Source organism: Notothenia rossii, assembly GCF_949606895.1.
Source record: "Notothenia rossii genome assembly, chromosome: 12".
Classification (NCBI taxonomy): Eukaryota; Metazoa; Chordata; class Actinopteri; order Perciformes; family Nototheniidae; genus Notothenia; species Notothenia rossii.
The window spans coordinates 17690153-17713868 of record NC_136911.1 but is presented as its reverse complement, the minus strand read 5'-3'; the positions used below and the strand labels follow the sequence as shown (position 1 = coordinate 17713868).

The 23716-nt window shown below is 37.7% G+C and overlaps 3 protein-coding genes across 8 annotated transcripts in view; all 3 read right to left on the bottom strand.

The window, feature by feature from the left end:
• The window catches only part of rps6ka3b (ribosomal protein S6 kinase, polypeptide 3b), a 39227-nt gene extending 36269 nt beyond the window's left edge, over positions 1-2958 (bottom strand). For both annotated transcript variants that reach the window (XM_079662178.1, XM_079662179.1), the window contains exon 1: positions 2480-2958. In XM_079662178.1, coding sequence (XP_079518304.1) covers positions 2480-2542 — 63 coding nt within the window. In that variant the 5' untranslated portion in view covers positions 2543-2958. The remainder of the gene's footprint in view (positions 1-2479) is intronic.
• Positions 2959-3981: 1023 nt separating this feature from the next.
• On the bottom strand, positions 3982-12080 carry pdha1b (pyruvate dehydrogenase E1 subunit alpha 1b). Of its 4 annotated transcripts, XM_079660993.1 has the most exons (13): positions 11921-12080; positions 10792-10812; positions 9582-9737; positions 8468-8533; positions 8215-8388; positions 7647-7773; positions 7468-7559; positions 7249-7341; positions 7005-7160; positions 6621-6692; positions 6281-6348; positions 6047-6155; positions 3982-5598 (listed from the first exon to the last, which is right to left on the bottom strand). In XM_079660993.1, the coding sequence occupies exons 1-13, from the start codon at positions 11978-11980 to the stop codon at positions 5434-5436; spliced, it is 1359 nt and encodes a 452-aa protein (XP_079517119.1). In that variant the 5' UTR covers positions 11981-12080; the 3' UTR covers positions 3982-5433. The 4 variants fall into 4 exon arrangements, with proteins under 4 accessions (XP_079517119.1, XP_079517121.1, XP_079517120.1 ...); XM_079660995.1 differs by lacking the exon at positions 9582-9737; XM_079660994.1 differs by lacking the exon at positions 10792-10812.
• A 366-nt stretch (positions 12081-12446) lies between these two features.
• On the bottom strand, positions 12447-22874 carry acot9.1 (acyl-CoA thioesterase 9, tandem duplicate 1). 2 transcript variants are annotated; one of them, XM_079661930.1, is made up of 16 exons: positions 22698-22874; positions 21378-21472; positions 20572-20598; positions 19791-19836; positions 19400-19570; positions 19094-19131; positions 17494-17577; positions 17191-17294; positions 16772-16845; positions 15515-15582; positions 15320-15431; positions 14926-15016; positions 14360-14445; positions 14173-14260; positions 13469-13619; positions 12447-13064 (listed from the first exon to the last, which is right to left on the bottom strand). In XM_079661930.1, exons 1-16 carry the CDS (start codon positions 22709-22711, stop codon positions 13009-13011), a joined length of 1305 nt encoding a protein of 434 aa, XP_079518056.1. In that variant the 5' UTR covers positions 22712-22874; the 3' UTR covers positions 12447-13008. The 2 variants fall into 2 exon arrangements, with proteins under 2 accessions (XP_079518056.1, XP_079518057.1); XM_079661931.1 differs by lacking the exon at positions 20572-20598.
• Between the last annotated feature and the right edge of the window lie 842 nt (positions 22875-23716).

The following is a 23716-nucleotide window of genomic DNA, read 5'->3' as shown; positions in this document are numbered from 1 at the left end:
CTAGAAACAAAACTAGGGTGACAGATTACTGCACATCGCTGCACGCTGAGAGGCTACAAGGTGTAACGAAGGGGTCAAAGGTCAGCTTCTGTCTGGTGGAAAGTGAGGTTGAAAGAGGCCGCGTGGGAAAAGCTGCGCACAGGTACGAGCTTGTTAGGAAGTCAGACAGAAAGAGAGGAGCCGGGTGAGTCAGTGCATTCTTCAGCATGAATCAGGTTTGATTATTCGCCTACAGAGACAGACAAACACACACACACACACACACTATTTCTCCATACAGCTCTTGTGACACCTCATACAGGAAGTGGACACACACACACACACACACACACACACACACACACACACACACACACACACACACACACACACACACACACACACACACACACACACACACACACACACACACACACACACACACACACACACACACACACACACACACACACACACACACACACACACACACACACACACACACACACACACACACACACAAACACACGTAAGCTCTTCCTGAATCGTGAGTGGCACCGCCTCCTGCTCTTTATCAAGATTCAAAAACGTGTAAGAAGGAAGAAAGGAGGAAGCAAAAAAAAAACACTCAATCTGAAGCTGTTTGTTTCAAGTCTCAGTTTGAAATTCTTTAACAACAATTCCACACCGTTTGGCACCAAATGATAAATATTCAAATCCAAACCATGACAAAGGATTTGCATGCTGTGGCCTGATTTATTCTGCACAAATAAATCATTGGAAACAACCCCAAAGTGACTCATAGTGACTTTCTGACACCCACCCAGGAGTCATTTTCAAGGACTTCTTATCCCATGTTATGCCTCATTTGTGTTAAGTAAGCACGTGTGTTACCCAATAAGAATTATCTGTTTTCATTGTTATAGATCAGAAACTCGTCTTTTATGGTCGTGAATTGAATACTTTGGGTTTATTATTCTGTTGCTTTTAAGAAACAAGACTTTTGGACTTATTTTGACATGTTAATGCTCACAATGTATCTCTGTAACATGGCTATACTATATAGAGAGAAATGTAGCACATCATTGGTATATTTTTGAAATGTTATGGTGCTTGTGTCTCCAGAAATGACTTTCTTTGTGAGTTTATGTTTTAATGCATTTCTGTGCTTTTACGGAGTATTCATTTCCCCAATAATGACGCTATTATCATATTATTGCACTTAACGCCATTTCTACCTTTACATTAAACAATTATTAACAAACATGCTTAACTTTAATGTTTGCATGTCCTGTACTTTATTCCTTCTGAACGTTATTGTAGTATGTTCTGCTGTTTTAAATCTAAAGAGCTTAAATGGATATAATAGTCATATTTAAGTGACTTATTGCGAGTCTCTCACTCTTAATAGCGACCTGTGTCAACTTATTGATTTATTGATCTACTGATTGCTAAATCAAGCATGTTTGGACTTTATGAACACATGAATGCACTTCAGAACAGCTATTATATTACTAAATACATTTTAAGGTCATTGATATCACTTATATTCACAATGGTAGGTTAATGAATGTGTGTCTCCTGTAACACTGATCTAATACACATATAAGAGTCTGACAGCATGTGTCTGTGCTCAGACTGAAGCTTTCAAATCTATTTTAATCACATTTGTTCTCAGTATAGGAGCTGTAAGAGCAGAATAATTATCTTATAGGGTCTTCAAAGTGAATTATGGCACTTTTGTATTGTATTTCAATCTAATTTGGTGTACTTATAGAAACATGTATTGTAAAATAATTATAAAATAGTGATTCTAAGGTGGATAACAGAGCTTTTTTGAGAAAAAGAATTGCGCAACACTTTAGCAGAATATTTATCCTATAGCAATTTATAGATTAATAATTGTGTATTTTATTTTTAATTCCATATCGAAGCTTTAACAAAAAAAGGAATACTACGCGAATAGTGGCAAATGACGGTGCTTAATAGAGTATTTTATTCTAATTTAGCATCCATATAGCACCTTAAAAGTACAATAATATAATAGTCAAATAGTGACTTGAAGGTGTATGACATTGCTTCAATTTACATCTTGCTGCATTTTGTATATTTTTAATAGAATTTAGCATTCATATATTATCTTTAAGAGGAGAATGCCTATAAAATAGTGATTACATGGTGTACTACATTGCTTTAAATAATATCTCCTTGCTTTGTTACTATTTAAAACTAATTGAGAGTCCCAATAGAAGCGTTATAGCAGATCAACTATATAATAGCGACTTTAGGTAGTATTATGGTGTTTTTCTCTGTGTTCAGTCTAATTTGTAGACTAGCTTTTTTAAGAGCAGAATACTTCTCATAGAGTGACTTTGAGGAGTATTATAGTTCTTCAAATGACATCCTGTTGTGTACCTTTACTCTACCTGTGGACTACCTGACTGCAGCCCAGCTTAAAGTCACCTCTCAGTGTGACAATGTGTTTAAAGAAATGTCTCACCTCTCCCTGTGTCCCCCCCAGAGGCATCTTTTGCCAGGGGTCCCCCAACTGAGCCAGAGGCATCTTCTTCTTCTACTACTTTTCTTTCTTCTTCTTCTCTTATAATTCTCTTCTCAGTCCCAATTCTTCGTCCCTCCCTCGGTCGACAATTCCACTCCAGTCGGCGTTTTCTTTCTCTTATGTTATCTTTATATTAAATGTTTTTGACGCCGAGGTACAGAACCGCCCGCGGAGCTCTCCACCGAACGTCCGAGCCAAGCTGATCCGAGCGAACACCTCCTAATTCCGGATCTGCCGCGGAGCAGAGACCGCCCCTTCCTCCGGGGAGACAAACATGTGAAAAAGCTGCAAGCAGGAGGAGGAGGACGCCCTTTTTCGGAAACTGATTGACTCAACACACACTTACACAAACACACACACTACACACAGTTATCTCTATCTGTTTCTCTCTCACTTCCGTTGTTTCCCAATATGGCGGCCGGTGTCAGCTTACCTGTCTGTCAGAGCGCTGCGTCACACATGCGTCACGTCAGGAGGCGTAAAGTCACTTTTAAATTATATAAAAAAAGAATACAACTTTAAAATTGTATAATGAAATACATTTTTTTTTTAATATACCTTGAGATATAATACAATTAAAAAACATGTAATAAAAGAAAAGACACAAGAAAAACACATTAGAAACATTAAACTGCCAATGTTTTGGTTGAAAAATAAGAATTGAATATATATATATATATATATATATCACATCTTTTTTTCTTAAGATTAAGTTAATTATTTAAAAAAAAAATTGTTTCAGCTATAAAATCCTTTGTATTCATATTTATCAATGTATTTAGTTCAGTTGTTTGAGTACATATCTGAAATATTTGTACAAAATTGTTTTAGCTCTCATTTGTATTCCTAATTATTATTCTGTTTAATTCATTTTTCAAAATGTTTAAGATTTAGTTTGTTCAGTTTTTTTTATTTTTCCATTAAATTAATAGGCTTTTCATCCTTACAATGTTAGGTTGCCATGAATGTGAATAAATAAAAACAGTTGATTTTACAATCTGGTAGTGACATCTAGTGGTCACGAGTAGTAGGGAAGTTAATGTACTGTAGTAGTAAAAGTAAAAAATACTCATAAGTACTAGTCCTTCCGTGGAAAAAGATTACAAATAAGTAATAAGTATAAAATGTCACATTCTCTGACTTTTACAAGATTAGAACTATTGCAATAATATTAAGGTAGGATTTTATTGGTGTAGTTGGCTAATTTTGAACCATTAGCTAATGATGATTTCTTTATAGAAGATTCATCTGATATTATCTCCTTATAAGGTGACATTTGCTAAAATAACACAGAGCTGTTCATTTGTTTGTGTGCTCAATCTTAATTTTTAAAGTATCTAAAGCCGTCAGATATAAGCAGTAAGAGTAGCAAAATAAAATGTCTCCATGAAAAAAAAGGCTGAAAGAAACCATGGATTTCTAATAAACAGCAGAAACAAACATTTACATTCATACTTTCTTTTTGCATTTATTACAGCCACAGTCTTTCAGTTCAACACAGACAGAGTAAAGCTTCGTATGTGTACAGGTTGAGTAACAGTAACACTTCTAATAAAGGACAGCGGTACATGAAACATTCAATTCTGGTAAATGTTGTTGCCGTTTTTCCTTTCAGATGATTTCCCCAAGAGTAAGCATAAACAAATAACCTTAAAATATTAAGTGCATCTTTACATGTAGCAGTCACATCAGTCTCTAAACAAAAGACTGTAAAATAATATATTGCAGTGCATCCATCTTCCTACGGAGGAAGAATTCTCTCCAAGCGTTCTTCACCAACAAGCTAAAGTACGTTTTATATCATACATTTCTTTCACAGACAGGTATGTAGTGATTTATTGGAAAGTTCTCCAGGGAAGTTGCTGGTCACTCTGGATAAAACCTTTAATAAATATTTAGTTTAGAACCTAAATGCACTGATCAACAGTCATCTTAGTATTCAGAAATAAGGTAAATTCCTGCAACTCAAAATAAACACACTTTTCAATATTCCGCTAAAAAGCAAAAAGCACTTGGATGTTTTACTTTAGTAAAAGTAGTAATACCAGTGTAGAAATTAAAGTGCTGCATTGAAAATTCTACTTAATTTTAAAACATCAAAATATACATTAAAGTACTTAACATTTAGAGTAAATCATTATTGCCCCATTATAGAAGTTGTATTGGACTGTAATGGTAATATTTAGTAGCTTAATTTGTAATGAATACTAAGATTTGTATCTAATAAATGTAGCCGAAGAAAAAGTACACAATTCCCTCTGAATTGTAGTGCAGTATAAAGTCAACTATATGATAGATTAAATATATCATAATCGTTCTTAAGGACAGTATTAGAGTAAATGTACTTACCACTTTGCTTATCTTGCCCTTTAGTGTTTCCAGCTTGCCAAAACAAACTGAATCCTTTCCTGCAGTCTCTTAAAAATACATTCAACTAAAACAAGTCTGAAAGTCAAAAGAAAAAGATAGAGATCGATTCCTTAAACCAAAACTTAAATATTCATGATTGCTTTTCTCAAAGTTGCAGCTAGGTTCTTGGCATCCCATGAAGCAGAATCCCAGTTGGAAAACAAAAGTGCTAATAAAATGTGGATGGGGGTGGAAATAGGAAGCTACGTTTTGTGCGTAGTATAATGTGCATAATCTGAATAATTCAAAACCTGTAAATCACATACAACACAACGGGCTGTCAGACATACAATACATCTTAAATATATCTATATAAAACTATAAATAAATAACACTGGTAGGTTTCAGGTCAAAGTCCCGTTAAGGTGCGGAATGATTGAAAAATCGAGGAAAGGTGTTGAATGTTTTTTTCAAGTCAGCATGAGGGTGCAGTTTACGGGTAGTGTTGAGCACTGGGTGACAGGTTAACATGTTGGTGTGTGAGTCTAGCTGACAGACTTGAGAGTGACCCAGGGGTTTGTCCCACGGACCTCCAGCGGGGCGTCGTTGCTGAAGATGTGGTTGCAGAGCTCCTCCAGAGGGGGCTCGGGGTCTGAGGTCGCATACAGAGCCGCCTCCTCCACCTCCTTACGGATCGCAATGTCAATTTCCTACAATATGGGAGAGGACTTGTGTCAATTCACGCAGCAAGACACATGGCAGGGTTTTGTTTTGGCATCCCGAGAGGGGATAGTTGTCTTAGAAGGGACAATTAAAAGATTGGATGTTTTATTTTGTCATCTTGTGAGAACTCATATTCCAAGTAACTTAACAAATCCCTATTTCATACATTATATATTTGAATTAAGTCTGAAAAATACCACAAAATAATAATCCTGAAACAAATGCCCTAAAGCAATGTCTTAATGTGAGAAATATTAGGTAATAATGTGAAAAATGTTTGAAAAATATTTCCCTTGTTGATTGTAGGTTTGTGTTGTTCATGTAAATATTATATATAAAGATATCTAAATGAAATTTTAAAGAGAAAAGAACAGCCTGTGAAATCTGAGTGTCTGGTGCTTTTAAAACAGTCTGCAGAGAGATGTGTGTGTTCACCTTGAACTCCTCCACAGAGGCCATGTTGTTGGTGAGCATGCGCTCCTTCAGCATGGTGATGGGGTCGCTCTTACTGCGCACTTCCTGAATCTCGTCACGGGTGCGGTAGCTACAGGATGTGACATCATACAGTTACTATTAGACTTTGGTAACAGGAAGATGGCAAAACATTTTGTGGAACCTTAATATTTGACTGATGACATTTGAATATGAGCTGACAAAAAGTTTACACACCTGACACCGGGGTCACTCATGCTGTGTCCATGGTAACGGTAGGTCTGGAGCTCCATTATAATGGGACCCTGAAACATAACACAATTCATTTCTATTGTCTGTGATCATTATACATGGTTTATTCTCTCAGAAGCCAAGGAAAAGTACTCCAAGAGTTCGATTCTGTAGGGGAAAAAAAGCTACAGGAAGTAAATGCTACGAGGAGATTAAGGGTGCAAGGAAGCTTTGAGGGGCAAGCGAAAAGAAAAAAAATGTTACAGTCTGATCTTAATGGTTTTCCTCCCCTGTGTTTATGACTTAACAGGTGCAGAACAGTGATGCCAGGAAAAGCTCAGCTCACCTTTCCAGCTCTGCAGTGGTCTGCAGCAAACTTGGTGGATTCTCTGACACACAAGACATCCATCCCATCCACCTACGAGAAAATTCAACAGAAAATAATGTTTAAATACAGACAATTCATTTTTGCATCCAGAATTGTACTTGCATTAGAATATTTCACCGTGTGATGTTAGAGTTTTTGTAAGCAGTATCATACATGAGCGTCAAACAGCTAAATGGATGCTCACACCTGTTACTGCCAGGACGGACGTTAAGCCTCGTCCTGTTATAGTCTGGGTTCATTCAGGCCAGCTGCAGCGTACAGCCCGCAGACACACTGCAGCTACCGCCTAAGAACCCCCCCCCCCCCCCCCCGTTAAACTTTTTATATATGCATGTGTCTCACTCTTATTCCCGGGATGTAGTCTCCTCTCTTGTAGTAATCTGTGCTCGCTGAAGCCCTCTCCACGGACGTCCCCATCCCGTATTTATTGTTCTCACAGACGAAGATGCACGGGAGCTTCCAGAGGGCGGCCATGTTGAAAGCCTCATACAGCTGGCCCTGAGTGGATTAGGAAAAAAAGGTTTGAGTTCAGCAAAGGTATATGAGTTCATTGCAAGATACTTAAAGTATTAGGCAGGATATTTACCTGGTTGGCCGCCCCGTCTCCGTACAGAGAAACACACACCTGGTTGTTGCCCTTGTACTGGCAGGCCAGAGCAATGCCAGCTCCTAAAGGAACCTGAACACATCACAGCTGATCACATATAACAGCAAATACAAATAAAATGTTTACTTTTAAGCATCACCAAGGTCATTTTTCCCCCTTTCATTTTGGCTGTCCAAATGCATACATTTAGGCATTTACCTGTGCTCCCACAATGCCGTTGCCTCCATAGAAATTTGGCGCGTACATGTGCATGGAGCCTCCCTTCCCTTTGGCCACGCCGCCTCTACGACCTGAGGAGGAACAAAGAAGAGGTGTGAAAAAACTGCAGGCATGTTAAAAATGTCGTCCAATTGTCCATTTGAAAACGTCTCCCTCACCTGTGAGCTCGGCCAGGATCTCTTTGACGGCGATCCCGCGGGTGTACGTGTAGCCGTGAGCACGGTACGCAGTGATCAGGTGGTCCGAGGGGTTGATGCCCGACTCGATGCCGACCGCACACGCTTCCTGCAAGGAGAAAACAAGCACTTTATTATACCAACAAAACAAACTGGTTGTGCATGTGTCTTTATTTTTGCAGTAAATGAATGCACTAATCTTTACTGTCCAGTTTTTATTGGAGTCTCAATTTTTACGAAAGATTAAAAAGGGTCTTAAAAAAAAATGTTAGTTCCAAAAACAAAACTTACTGCATTTGCACCTTTATGCAGTAAATAAAATGAGATCCTTGTAGTATAGATACTAATTAAAAAAAGGTTTTCTATCAAATATGTTATCCAATTAGCAATAAAAACAACTGATATTACATGCTGTTCAAAAGACTATTATCATACCAGTAATCATGAGATTCTCATGTTCATTTTGTTTTATAGCAGCATTCACTACCTCAAACAAATAATGAGTGAGGAACACAAACCTGCTGCTGTGCATATTTCTGCGTGTCCTCACCTGTCCGTCGTACAGGTGGCAGAAGCCTCTGATGATCTTCTGTTTGTACAGCTGGTCAGCTTTCAGCTCCATGCGTCTCACCGTCTGCATGACGCGGTAATACTGCAGGCCCTGCTCCCGCGTCAGCTCCGCCTTCAGGGGGGGGCCCTCCTCCAGCCGGTGCAGCTCGCATTCCTACTCCCACAGATCATTAATATGACAGCTGTACAGAAATGTTTCAGTGCAGTGATGTCGGATTTTTGTTTTGACCCACCTTGATGTCAAAGCTGGCCTGAGAGGTGAAGTCAGCAAAGGAGCGGGACACCACGACTCTGGCACCCTGTGAACAAAAACATACACACATTAAAAAAAGGACAGATATTAGTCATTAAACTCACACATGGTGAATCACAAATAAAACAAACGGTGTTTCAGACCGACAGAGTGGAAGCTGCCCCCTTATCACAGGGTGAGTGTAAGAAAGAAGGGGTGGGAGGGGTCTGGTAAAGGTTTAACATTGCTACAGCGGCCAGATGCCACATTTCTAATATTGTTGAGCAACAACTGGCTGTTTTTGGGAAGGTATAAGAAGAAGGTCCTCCATTAAGCAGCCACTTCAGAAAACAACATTTAAGTGTTGTGAGAACACTAGGAGGACAGTGGGGGCAGAGAGTTTATCAATAAGTTGGTCAATATAAAAGCTGATAATTAATAAAGCATCAAGCAAAAATAAGTCTCAAATTAATTGCTGATTTTTGTGCAGCATTTGAAAATGTTGGGAATCTGGACTTAAAAAAAAACAATCAAAATATATATATATTTTTAAATGAAGGCATCAAACAATAAAAATGTTTTTTAAAAAATAAATAAAAAACACGTGCATCTATGATGTTTTTTTCAATTAATGAGAAATAAAAAAAAAACACATGGAATTCAACAATAGTTTGTAGCAGCTTTGGTTTTAGTGCAGCTCCATAAAATGATTACTTTGGGTGCCTTATTTACCACATTCTTTTACTGATTTCATACATTTCGCAGAAAGGGAAACAAAAGATAAGAAAAACAAAGTTCCAACCAATGGGAAAAAGAGATCAAATCTGTAAAACAATTGTTAGTTTTCACTTTCTTTACAGTAGTCCATAAAATGATAAAAATGTACATGCATCTGTGTTATTAAAACCTTAAAAAGGTTCCCCATTTGGACATGTTCAGGGAGGGATTTCACACATTTCCCAGAAAGAAAACCCAAAGATTAGAAAGACCCAGAACCAAGAAATAGGTGGCATCACGACGACTTAAAGAGGTTATTTTGCTTTAAATCTGAATTGTAAACCCATAAGTTAGGATAAGTTAGTGATCAGTCACATGGAGGATGCCTCTGTCCTTACTGGTCTGTCTGTCTCGGCCTGGTTTTTAACTAACTGCTCGGCCGGCGCTCTAGTTCTGACAGGAGGCGGTTTGGGCGGCTGCCTCTGGGTCAGAGCCACCGTGGGGGCCGGCGGCGGCGAGGTGACACTGACGTACTCTGACAGGTCGACCAGCAACTGAGGAGCACAGGAGCCAACGAATCAGAGCACAGCCGCTCTACAGAGGCTACAGGGACACACACACACACCATGACAGCTAGAGGAGGAAACACAGACTGGCAGCGGCCCAACAGTGTCTACACTTCACCTGATATTTGCTTCATTGGCACATCATTTAGATTTTGCAATAATGTTTATATTGGAGGTACTTTTTTTTTTTTTTTACATAAGAAGAGGGAAAAGTGCATTTTGTTGGCAGGTCAGTTTATCCAAAGACTTAGACGACAGTTTTCACAGGATGTATGTTAAATGAAAAATCTACAAACATGAATTACTTCAGCAAGTTGGATGGTTTTTACTCAGTATAAAAGTAACTGTGACATAAGAACCAGGACTCTGAAGTGAACATTGTGGGAAAGCTACAGATCAGGATCAGCTTTTCTTGGACAATTGGGATTGCATTTCAATATTCATTTTGAAAAGTAGATATGGCTATTTTCACCAACAGGACATAACAACCAAGCACCTATATTGTATTTGTTGCATCTAATGGTGTTCCTTAATTAATGACATTTATGTTTTTGAAGCTGACCAAGTTCTTGTACACCTTGAAACTATTCTCTGGACAGTGTTGTCTTTTTGATTAACTGTGCATCATAACTTTATTTTAACACTATTGAGAGTTAGATTTCCTGCTTTAAATGTTGTGCCAATGTGAAATATCCCTGTGGCGGCTTTCTAACAAGATCATCGGATCTAACCATGCTACCACCGATGAATAAATTATACTTTTTACGAAATAATTGTGTTAAGAAAATTAAAAAAACACAAGACTGATGATTGGAATGGACATTTTGATTAAACTAAAAGAGATACAAAGTATAACTAAAATAAATACAGTTCTGATTGAATTATATGCAGAAGGAGCATTAATGTAAAAATCATAGTTATTTCCTAATAGCATTTTTGTTATTTATTAATTTAGAGGCACCTTAGAGGAGCCTCTTTAGAAATATCACTGCAGGAAAGGAGGCGTAGGAGACAAACATCAGGAGTGCGTGGAGCTGCTTACCTCGGACACTGTTTGGGCTCCCTAGGGTTCAGGTGAGGTGGGGAGAGGAGGGAGAAAAGCAAGAGATAAATTGGGATTGTTGAATGTGTGTGTGAGAGTGAATGAAGAGCAAGGGGAAGCCGGCGGGAAAGGGAAAGCAGGAGCCTTTTCAACACGGAGCTGAAACAACAGAAGTCCTTCAGTCAGAACTTCAACGTTTTTCAAATCTAATGTAGATTTGAAATCATATTCCAAATAAAGACAGAAGGATCCCTGCTGCGGCTGAACCCCCACCACAAACAACATGCTGTTGAATAAGCTTAGTGATGAATATGGATGCACTGATACCAAATTATCATTTGATCTATATTGACTAAAAGTGTAAGGCACGTTTTAGTTAAATTGCAGAGTTGGATTTTTCTAACCTAAATCTTTTAAGTAGTTCTGTATAATCCTTTAATGCATTTCAGCAAAGTTGTATCAACATTGATGTAATAAGTTTCCCCAAGTCATAGATCGAAAAGCACAAGCATGTAGATTAGCAATATTTTCAAGACAATAGCTTAAGCATTGTGAGGCTGTGCTTCCAATTAAAAAATGTTCACTTGCTTTTTACTTATCCACGTTGACCCCTTGGAGGATTTGTGTATATCTTAATTAGTTTCATTTAGTGTAACTGTTTGTGCATAAGTGCATTGTTAACAGATTAAAAACATTAACGAACTTATTTTTCCACCACTGCTAACACGTGGTAGCTAAATGTAGCTTCAAGTCAGTATTTATCACATCAGTGCATCCCAATCAATACAAGCTGCTGGAGGAAGGCAAACCACCACAATCAGACACATTATCTTAGTTAATGGAGATTAACTGAAGATAAATAAGAGTAAAGAGTGTACACTCCCCAGTGTATCCATGCCCTTTAGAAAAATCACCCTTTACTCACTCAACATTGAGCAAGCACACATCATTTACATTATGTGACTGATTAATGCATGCCAACATAGCAAAAGTCAAACTAGCCGCCGTGGCTCACATGCTAACTGTTCACACAAGGTCAGCCTCAAGCAAAACTCAATCAAAGCTAGCTACCTGTTAGCATTGTCCCAGACACGGCCAACAGCTTGAAGGTAACCCCAAAACAACTCACCACATTTCGCCCAGTCATCCTACAAAGTGCGTTAGAGATAGTGGTCAACATGTTTTTCATGCTACTGAACAACGACCCGGCTCTGGAGGGATTATAACAGCGGACGTTAGTCTCTGTGTTAAATCCCTGTTGGTGTCCGTGAGAAAGCGAGTCCGGTGGAACACAATGGCTGCTTCAAGCATTGGTTCCCCCTAGGTTTATATAGCTGCCCGGAAATTAAACTAAACATTTAATTTAGTACAAAATCTGATAGAAACCCAAAAAGGTGAAACATAAAAACGAATAATATATCTAGAAAGATGTATTAGTCCAACTGTTTTAATAGTAATGTAGATTACAAGAAGATACAACTTTGGGATTGTTCATTTCGACTAATTGAAAGGTTATATTTAAAATGTGTAACGTCTTGAACAGTTCTAAATGATGATTCATTTTACCAAACAGGTATTTTTTTTGTAAAAATAAACCTAAACAATCACTTGTATCAAACATAATGAAAGAAAAGACAAACAGGACAACCGTAAAGTCGGGATAAATACTAATTCATTTATTGCATTTGAGTAAATAAACCACTTGCTATTGCAAGTTTGACACATTCATAATAAAGCTCATTCTCATTCAACTTAAAAAAAGGAAAGACAAAACGTTTTGTGCGTATGAGCGACAGTGGAATATTAAAATGTAACATATTGTAAAGCAATATACTGCAAGGAGTTATGACATGGAAAGTAAACGTTTGATCATTTGACTGTTTAAGAGATGTATACGCTGACTGGTTGTCAAATGAACAGAAGTTCTAAATAAGAGTAAATAAAATATAGATGCATTCATAAAAAATCTGTGTTGTAAAGTATAGGTTTTTTTTCATCAAAAATATAAACCAACAGAACAAATAGTCACAGAAATTAAACATTTTCTCCGTGTAAGGTGCGTAAAGATAACAAGACCTGATGTAAAAAGGATGTATACTAAATTAAGTGCATTAATTCTTCTCCACTGACCACACACACACCTACACACACACACACACACACACACACACACACACACTGAAAAGCTTTGGCAGGCAGGTGGCAGACATGTTGCCTTCAGGGATCCACGGTCTGATTAAAGTGTCTCTTTCCATCCAGGTAAAGCATCGACTCTGTGAGAAAAACACACACAAATAAACAACATTAAATATTCAGACCGTGAGGCAATCAGAAAATCTGACAATTTAGTCACTTTTTGAAATGTTCTTTTCACAGAAAGAAAGAAAAATAATGAATTCAAAGGTATTTATTTTCCTGTAACTCTCACACTTGTCTTTTTCTAGTTAAAGGTTATAAAGTATATTTTCCATTCGGTTAAGTGGGATAGTTAGTACTGTGGTAGACCAAGTACTCAGATATTTGACTAAAGTTATGTAGCAATTCTCTGTTAAATAAAAATCCTGCATCATAATTGAATTCAAGTATAAGTCAAAAGCACCAAATGATGCTTAAAGTACAAAAAAATACTGATATTGATGCAATAATATGCTGGTTTCTTTACTACTTTTGTTCTTACCTCCGTATGTCATCGGAATGATGTTGGGGACTTCGCGGTCGGAGATGAAGGTGAAGTGGAAGACGTTGGTGGTGTTGTGCTGCCGGGTCAGAGGGTCGAACACCTCGCTGTGAACTCTCACCTGTATGTGATTCCCCTGTGTGTAACACACCTGAACACACACACACACACACACATGAATAAATGCTGCAAAACATTTGAGTGAAATGTATATATATTTTGTATTGCCTAATACAACGCTACACATGATTTGTCTATAATACATTTGTTCATTTGTGTTTTTGTCTGGTTTTTATCCAGTGTTTCAATTGTTTTACTGCATTTTTATCACTTAATCACTTACTCCTTTGCTTTTTATAACTCATCTATTGCGGTGATGTAACACCTATATTTTCTTAGTGGGTATCAATAAATAAAGTTCTCATCTTATCTTAAAGCCAGATACAGGTCTTTAGAATACTACCGTCTAGAAATACAGTTGAATCTAATCTAAAACAAAGAACAGATAAGAAAAAATCCCTTAAAGCTGCAATGTTTTGGTTAATTGGGGGAAGAAGAATAAACTGTAATTAGAAACTCCTGAGGGAAATGTTTGTCTTTTGGCCAAAAGTAAATATTCAGTTCAGAATATAAAGATTTAAAATGCAGATCTGAAGCTGATCAATGTATCTATAGGTTTTCCTCAAAGCCACTGATTCTCTGACCTGAGATGAGAGCAGCAGCAGCGATCCGATCTCCACGGGTCTCTGGAACAGGATGTCATCAACCGCCATCAGGCTGGGGCGACATCCTCTGCAGCACACACACACACACACACACACATTAACATCTTGCAGGAAAGAAATATTTTCCTTTTAGACATTCTTTTCTCAAAAGTCTCTAAACTCTCACCCAAAGGAGCAGGCGTTGGCCCAGCCCAACTCGTACGCTTTCCTCATCAGAAAACCTCCAAAAATCCTGTTGAAGATATTCCTCTCCTGCTCGACACACACACAGAAACAGACATTTAGAAGTGGAAACTCTTTAAAATATTTTGTAAGATTACGAAGGATAAATTAAGGACACAAAACTAAAAACTGGGTAAATTATAAGGAAAACTGACCACTATATTTAAATCAATTTTTCTTATGTAATTGTGGCTGGTGGATTTCAAGATTCCCCAAATCCTCGATTAAAAATCTGAATAGGTTACATGAAAAAATAGGAACATCATACTGAATAATTAGACAAATATGAGAGAAAATAGGAGGAAATCTGGCCAATATAATAAGTATTTAAAATGTTATATTTGTTATAAAATACTTTTCTGATGTAAATGTTTCTGGTGTAAGATTAACAGTACTGTAGTGTTTGAATCAAATGTGAGAAGCAAAATCATACACAAAGCTCTGTCAAAGGATTTGTTGGTAGAACTTTTTTTCTATTAGGGATATAAAGCTTTATGTGTATTTGTCCACCTGAGGATGGCAGATCTCCAGTCCTTTCAGTTTTGCGTCTTCCATCCACACAGAGTTCGGAGGCAGGAGTCTGCTGCGGAAACTGACCGTCCTGCAGAACACACACAGCAAGATGTTTAATAGAATACATCTTATAGTAACATGCAAAACAATTTTTATAACTATCTAACAACCTAAACACAACCTTGCATTAAACATGGATGTTGTTAAAAATACGTATCATCAGCAATCACAGTACAGACACTTTTGGAGTTGAAAAGTAGAATGTTTTTAAAGTATAGAAACGTCCTACTTTTCGTTAAAGTTTCTGCCTTTTTTCCACATCCCATACGTTTTTAACATAAACGAGGAATATTATATGAGAGTGTTTTTCCTCTCGGTGTTTCCATCTTACTTTGTGTCGAGGGTGTTGAGGAATAGACCGTGGACGATCTTCCTCTCTTCGTCTGTCGGCGCCACCTTCAGCAGCGAGGCCGTGCTCAGCTCCACACGGCGCACTTTATTCGCTGGAAAACACAAAGTATATAACAACAAATGTTGGTATGAAGAGAGGAGCATTTGTTATCTTAATATCAGGTTATTTAATTACCTTCTCCTTCCTGGAAAAGTTTCTCCTCATCTGGACCTTCTGGCTTCAGCGGGTTTACGTAAGCTGCCCTGAAATGAATAAAAGCAGCGACACAGATTCAATTGTGTTATATCACATTTTACCAGAGGTTGAAAGTAGGGGTGGGCAATATGACGATATATATCATTGAGACGATATTAGGTCTCCACGATATGCCTTTTCAGAGATATCATATCTATCGTGATACAGAGAGTCACTCAGTCATCGAATGTGAGTGCTGCGAGTGCACCAGGGTAGGATTTCAAACAGAACGCGCTGGACAGGGGGCGGGGCTTATATCCATATAAATACTGTGGAGGAAACCAAATACGACAAAATAAACCTATTTTACCGTGATTTAATTGTAATACACGTTTCAAAATGATGCCGAAGTAACAACATACTGATAACGGTTAGTAAAAACCAAGCTGTCTAGTCAGGATTCAGACAGTATTGCAATTCATTTATTGTCTTGGCTGATTCTGTTGGCTTATATTTTTATTTGATCAATAAGGTATTTATATTGTTTTTCACTTTTGAAACAGATGTTCAGTTATGCTAAAGTCTTTGATTGCACTTCAAGTCTAAAGTTTACATTTTAATTGTTTGGTACTGACTTTTCCTCATTGATGTTTTATGTTTAACTTAGTTATGTTTTACTCTCCTTTTCATGTTTATGGATGTTACATCACTGCTAGTGCTACCTAAAACAGAAAGTGAATTTTTATACTGAGAAACTGTGCCTTGGATATTTTATTTTATTTTGCAAGAGAGTGCACTTTACTTGGTGAAGAAACCAGTGTTAACGTGTGTTGTGTAGGGTGTAGGCCCACCTACTTGAACACTGAAGAAGCCATATCAAAATTCCTGTTGAATTGTTTATTCAGGGATTCATTGCAGAATTAAAACCAGCTTGAAATGGTATTTTGGTCTGTTACTCCTTTTTATTTTAGTTTTTGTTACCTTGTAGGTGGTTGTACTGTTAAGTAACTTGAAAAATAACCATAATAACCGACATGAAAAAATATCGTGATAAATATTGTCTATCGTGATACTGCTTGAAAAATATTGTGATATTATATTTTTCAATATCGCCCACCCCTAGTTGAAAGTACATCTATAGTACTCAAGTACAATTTAAGGTACAAGTTTATACTCTCTTACTCTAAATGAGTTATTTTTTACTGCTCTTTTTTTACGGACTTACTGCACTCTTTATAAAACGACTTTGTGACCTACCTCTTGTTTTCTGGATCGCGGGCCACCATGACAAAAGTTGCATCCAGAATCGGGGAATAAGCTCCATTTTGGTACTGAAAAGGAAATCACATTTTGAAAGGAATATGTTTAGCATATCAGAATTAATACGTGGAAGAACTGTGCCGTTTTACAGCGGTAGCATTGTGCAGACATTTCAAACTAACTAATAATACTTCTTTCTGCTTTTTTCTTTGTATAAAAATGAAAAAAAAGACCTTGAATAAATGTTGGATTGTCCCATATTTTTGCTGACATGCCTTTTTAGGCCTTCTTAGGTTGTTTAATATCGCCATCACATTTATGAATTAACGTTACTCAAATAATAAATAATTACACTGATGACTGTGTGTGTGTGTGTGTGTGTGTGTGTGTGTGTGTGTGTGTGTGTGTGTGTGTACCTGTGACATGTGCATCTTGGCTTCAATAGAAGTCTTTCCCACCCACGTCACATGACCGCTGAACTTGATGTCGCAGTCAGGGTAGATGATGTGCTGCTTCATGTCTGTACAATTATAAACAACAACAACAACATGAAAAAGTCTCAAGTGTGAACTACAGAGTTGAAAATGATCAAGTAAGGGTGCGTTCAAAACATGCACATTTGCAAAGGTAGGTATTTTATGTTTGGACAAATATTCTGTCTTCCTTAGATAACTGTGGTGTAAAACTAAATAAGGAGGGAAGCAATGATTCACTCTCACCAATCTTATCCACCAGGGCGGTGACGATGGACAGAGGGGTTTTCTTCAGAGCCGGATTGTAGGTGTGAGAGTAAGAGATGAGGACTGAGGAGGAGAACAGGAGAACACGAGCAAATCAGAGAATGGTTTCCTAATTATTGTTAAATTAATGAGAAGATTGACTTTTTATAAAGGATAGGTCATTTTATTTATATCCTGCCACTGCGTCAGGCCGTTGTGTCCTTGGGCAAGACACTTTACCCGCATTTGCTCCTGTGGGTAATGTCCACAGTGACTCTTACATGTCTAATATGTGTAATGTGTATTTGTAAACGCTTTGAGCACCTGTAAAAGCGCTCTAATAAAAAATGTAATCCATTATTATTATTATTATTATTATTATTATTATCCTCCTGGGACCCAGCCCATTGAAAATGTCCACTGTAGTGGACATTTTGTTAAAATGCATTTCCTTTGACTCTTTTGAGCTACTCTATAAATCCCTGATGTACTGTACAGAGGACATCCTGGTCTTTCCAGTGATATGTCATTGGTTAAAATTGCATGCTGGGAAGTTCCTCTTTCTTTTCATCCAAAATGGCTGGCATACCAAAAACAACATTTTATAGAAGCAGGAGGAGAAGTCAAATATTGTTGAATAATTGTAATTTTTACCATGAAATTCATATATGTTCTTGTTTATTAATATGTGAGGAACTATATAATTAGTTCAGAAAGCAATTAAATAATTCAAGTTTTCAAATAACAGCCCTTTTATAAATGTTCATCCTAGTGGACGTCAGGACCGTCTTCATGGACTTAATGACTCAATATTGTTGCAGGAGACGGAACTGAAGCAGACATTTCCTGTACCAGATAGTTCAGGAAGATTAAGATGTTGAGCTCTCAGATGATGAGAGAGATGAGGCTTTCACACCTGGGATAGAAGAGGGTCAAGAAGAAGGGGGGGGAAGATGCAGGAGGCTCCATGAGCGCACAGATACAGACAGAGAGACAGAAATGGCCCTCTGTGGGCCAAGAGCAGCACGTATGTCTTATCGTTGTTTTTATTTTAAGTGGAGCCATGAAAAATGAGAATTGTCTCAGGAATGCCAGCTTTGTTTCTATGAGCATGGTCAAATGGAGACCACATCCATACAACTATTCAAGATGACCCTACAGCCCGTGCCGACTGGAGTCAATGAGGTACTTTTCCCACTACATTGACTACAAAGTCTTTGAAGATCTGGAAAGACTCACCAAAAACCAAACTAGTTTTTTAGTGACCAAATAAACAGCAATGTTCAGATGAATTACTTATTCATGTTTTAAATAAAGGTGAATGTATTATTGTATAATTTCACTCTATAACCATAATACGTTACATACTGTAGTCTATTTGTTCATTTTGGCTGTCTTTTCAAACTAAAATGGTCCCGACGTCCTCTACAGTGGACATACTGTAACATTTTAAAATAAAATAATTCTAAATTGCAAGATGTTTTTTTAACCCTAAATAGGTAGGAAATCACACAAAAAAGGAAATTGGAAGACACTTTTTTTCCTCGGGTCCCAGCACATTTCAATACAAAACATAGGAAGTTAAGTTTCATAGTAATACCTGCTAAACTGTCCAAATCCTCCAGGATCCGACCAAACCTGCAAACAGACACAAGTTAGAGGATGTACGTGTGTGTGTGTGTGTGTGTGTGTGTGTGTGTGTGTGTGTGTGTGTGTGTGTGTGTGTGTGTGTGTGTGTGTGTGTGTGTGTGTGTGTGTGTGTGTGTGTGTGTGTGTGTGTGTGTGTGTGTGTGTGTGTGTGTGTGTGTGTGTGTGTGTGTGTGTGTGTGTGTGTGTGTGTGTGTGTGTGTGTGTGTGTGTGTGTGTGTGTGTGTGTGTGTGTGTGTGTGTGTGTGTGTGTGTGTACCTGACAGTGTTGTGGAAGGTGAGGTATTTCTCCCTGAGCTGTGGCTCTGAGCCCAGAGGCAGGTGAACCTCCAGCCTGCTGTCCTTCATCCTCTTGAGGGGGAGGTCGTCCTGAGACTTGGCCAACATGTCGGAGAGCGAGAGGCGCTCAGACATGGCCTGTTGGTGGTCGCTGCACACAAGATTATCACACAGATTGTTTCTTGACTTTTCAATACTTCTTACTTTGTTTGTCGTGCATAGTATCCATTCTCTTTAAACATTTTACTGTTTCTCTTTTGCAAATGTTGTTATCAGACACAATAGCAAACAATCTTGGCCCGAAAAAGCCAAACGAAACAAAACAGATATGATTCTGTTTTTTTGACGCTTTGACACAAATGGTTCAATACCTCCAGTTTGTGGAAGCTCCCACGATTTCTCTCAGCCTGTTTCTCACTGAAAAACACAGGGGGAAAAAAATCAGACCTCCTATGTGTGTGTGTGCGTAAGCGTGTGCGTGTGCGTGTGTGTTTATCAGAGCAGGTGTTCTGCAGCAAAAGCACCAAGAGTTCATGGCCATATGTTTCATATCGTCTCTGGGAAAAACAATGATGCGGTTTCACTTTAGGTTTGCAGCTGAAGCCTCTGGGAAACAAGTTGTGTTTTTTTCAGCCGACACAATGTGTTTACATTTCACACAGATTTCTATTAAAGTGTAATTATGTGCTTTGATATTTCTTAATCTTATAGGTCTTTAGGTTTCATATTTACATGAACCACTCTTACAAAAATAGCGGGATCTGATTATGAATTTAACCGTCTGTTATTCCTTCCTGACGGCTTCAGCTTTTAGAGGCCCAAACACTGAGACAATATAAAACCCCAGAAGAAAAAGCATTTAAATATCATGTGGGAACCAGCTGCAACAAAATACTGAAGCTCAGTGCAACATAGAGGAGAAGAAGAAGAAGACGAAGAAGAAGAAGAAGAAGAAGAAGAAGAAGAAGAAGAAGAAGACTAAATCCTAACAGGTGCACAGTAAGCACTGCTGAAACAAGATTAGCTTCAGGTAAAGAGAAGGATGTTCAATCAGTCACCGTGCAGGAGGACATTTCGTGCAATTAGAGAAATCACTGTGGGAGAAATAGTGTAATAGTGTTAAATATGATTCGTCGTGGTTTACCAACACACCATTAGACACGTGCAAAAGTGGGTTTCCTGTGGAGAAAACAAAAATGATTTTAAAGGTGCAGGATATGGCTGGATGTCTGGGGATTTCACACAGAAATGAAATATTGCACCATGAAGCATTTTGTTTGATTTATTTCATCAGACGCCTTCGCATATGCTGCAATAAAACAGCTGCAATCTGTTATGTCTTGATTCGCAGATGTGGAAATAACTGCAGTTGAAAATGTTTGCACGTTTATTTCATCCATAAATATAGCCTTGCGGATGTTTTGAGATTGGATTTATTAATTGAATTTTTTTAATGAAAATGTCTATATCAATACAGTTTGAGTTGATTTGGATTACTATCTGTAAAGTCCCATTAAACAAGAGTAAACATGAACTGAAGATGGATAATTATCCGCAAAAAAAGTGATGTAAATAAAAAAGTGTGCGGGGCACTTTCACCTCCTTCAGCAAGGTGTTGCATCAACATGTATCGTCATGTTACAACAGTAAACAGCAAAGTCCAACAAGTGGTTATATAATGCAGCTGGCCCCAGAAAAGCTGCTCGTTTTCACTTGTTTGACTATCTGGGACACCATGTTCTTACCTAAAGGTGACGTAGAGGCATTTGTGTGCCTTACAATCTGAATTAACGTGTTATTTTGTAATTGTATTTTAGAAAATCCTGAGATGGTGACAGATCTAAAACCAGGTCAACACTAGAATTCAAAGTATGTACAACCAGACATGTCTTTATTGATTCAACTAGGTGGGGGGGGGGGGTTAATCCCTTGTACAGGAAGCATGGTTGTTGTCCTACCGTCAGCCATGTCAGGCGCCTTGCCCTGCTTCAGCACGGCCCCCCCGCTGAATGACCTGGAGGTCAAAGACGCGGTCGACCGCAGGAGCAGGAACCTGAAAGGATAAATGAGGACATGAGAAAAAAATGATAAACAAATCTGAGGTGACCTTATGGCTGAGGAGTCCAGTTACATCCACAAGCATCCTTTTCTAAATATAACTGTCATCCAATCTGTATTTAATCCTGCTATTCAACAGTGAACAGCTGATCAGGCAGAGAGACAGACAGACAAAAAGACACATCGACAGTCCCTGCCTGCTGCATGAAACTTGTGGTTTTGACAAAGATTACATTTAAAATGCTTTATTGTCATATTTACAGTAAAGGGAAGTAGAACACTTTACAATATACAGAACTTACGGTATCAAAAATAAATACAATAGTGCAAAAGACATTATGCTGCAAGTAACATTCAGGAATAAGTTTATATATATATATATATATATATATATATATATATATATATATATGTATACATTGAGAAATCTGCTCAAACGTTTTCCACAACAAACACAACAGTAAAAGTTACAAAGCAGTTAATCCAGCCGTTATTCTTGCGTAATAAAGTGATAATACCTTATAAATGCATTCTTACTTTAGAATACTTTTACTCCATTGTAGTTCAGATACAAATATCACACTAACAGTTAACATTTAGGAATCTTGACAAAAAATATGTAATGTCATTCATTCTGCAAAGTATCTTCTGATGGTTACACTGCAGAAAAAGATTTTAGACACACTACATGAGTTGATCAAATATATTTCATATTAAAGACTTAAAACTCCATAAGCCTGGAGATCAAGAAAGTACTTTTTATACCCTAAAGAAATTGCTGTGCAGCATTTTTAAAAACAAAATGGATATGCAAATATAAACAAAATCTAAGAAAAAAATGAGTTGCAAAACAGAAAATCATCTCACGTCTTTATCTGAACATTATATCCCAAAATATATGAACTAGTTTGATCTGGTGTTAAACCTTATACTATATGGGTGCTTTCTTTCTGACAGTGGTATGAACTTGACACACCCTATATAAACATAATGACTCACCCACCCAGTTTGGGCCTGGTGAACTATTCCCAGGAGAAGCTGGTATATTTACTGAAATTAAATAAACCAAACTAGCCCCAGTGCCCCACACACAAATGCATCATTGACACATGTAGGTTAAAAAGCTGTTTAGCATTCCTGGGATTCATTTGACTGTAGATATGCTAACGGTTAGCTACAGCATCAACATAACTTTGAGCCACGTTTTTAACCACACTGACCTCGGTGAAAGCATTGTAGTTTCCCGGATGGCACCGTGAACGGGTTCAGGGGACGAAAACGGGTTAGTTCGGCAAAACAGTGACAGATTTTCTTTCCAGGGTACTGCGGTGCCAAGGTACCAGGGCAAGTCAGGACTACCAGAACAGCTTCCGGGTTGGTGTTTGGCCCTGCCCACTGCAGGAGGACGCAATAAGTACTTTATCACCCTGAGTTCAGCCTGTCAGGAGATCACCCGTGCCAGTCACTGTGGAGACGTCTATACTGCGTTTGCACCATTCAATGTTATTGACTGAAAAGAGTTGCCCTAAAGGTGTGTAAATTACTCTTGATTAATAGAAGGGGGGAAAATCGTCACTGTTTAATCGTGCAGGAAGAATTTAGAGATGTAAGTGAACTAGAAACAGCAATAACACACTGTATGAAACATATTTAACAAGTAGAGATCCCAAACATAAAACTTGTTTTAAGTAAAAGTATACATCTAAAGTTTTTAGATCTTAATCCATGCTTTATTATGGACTAAAAATTAAAATACCTCAAAGTCTGATGGACTGTATATGCATATACAAAACTATTGGTTCACACTGTTTTACATTGTAGTTTATTCATAAGTTCCAAGTTAGGTCAGTAGTATGGGCAGAATGTATTACTATGTATTTCCTGTCATTATTTAACACAGCTTAAAAGTATATTGAGAAGTATTTAATAACCTTTCAGCACGTAAAACATTCTACACATACTATTCCTGTTTACACATAACTTGTGTTGTGTTCACACTTCATGTCAGGTAGAGATGCAAAACTCTTACTTCAAATAGGTTGTCAAATATTGTAGTTTCACTCCACAAAATGTATTTGACACTTTGTAAGATGCAAGATTCACATTAGATAAATTATCATTTATTATTTGTATGTTGAGGTAATTAAAAGGAGCTCCACCTTTACCAGCTGCAACATTTAGGGGCAAACAAATCGTTGAAAAATAATATAATAAATTGCATTATGCTGGATCATATGTA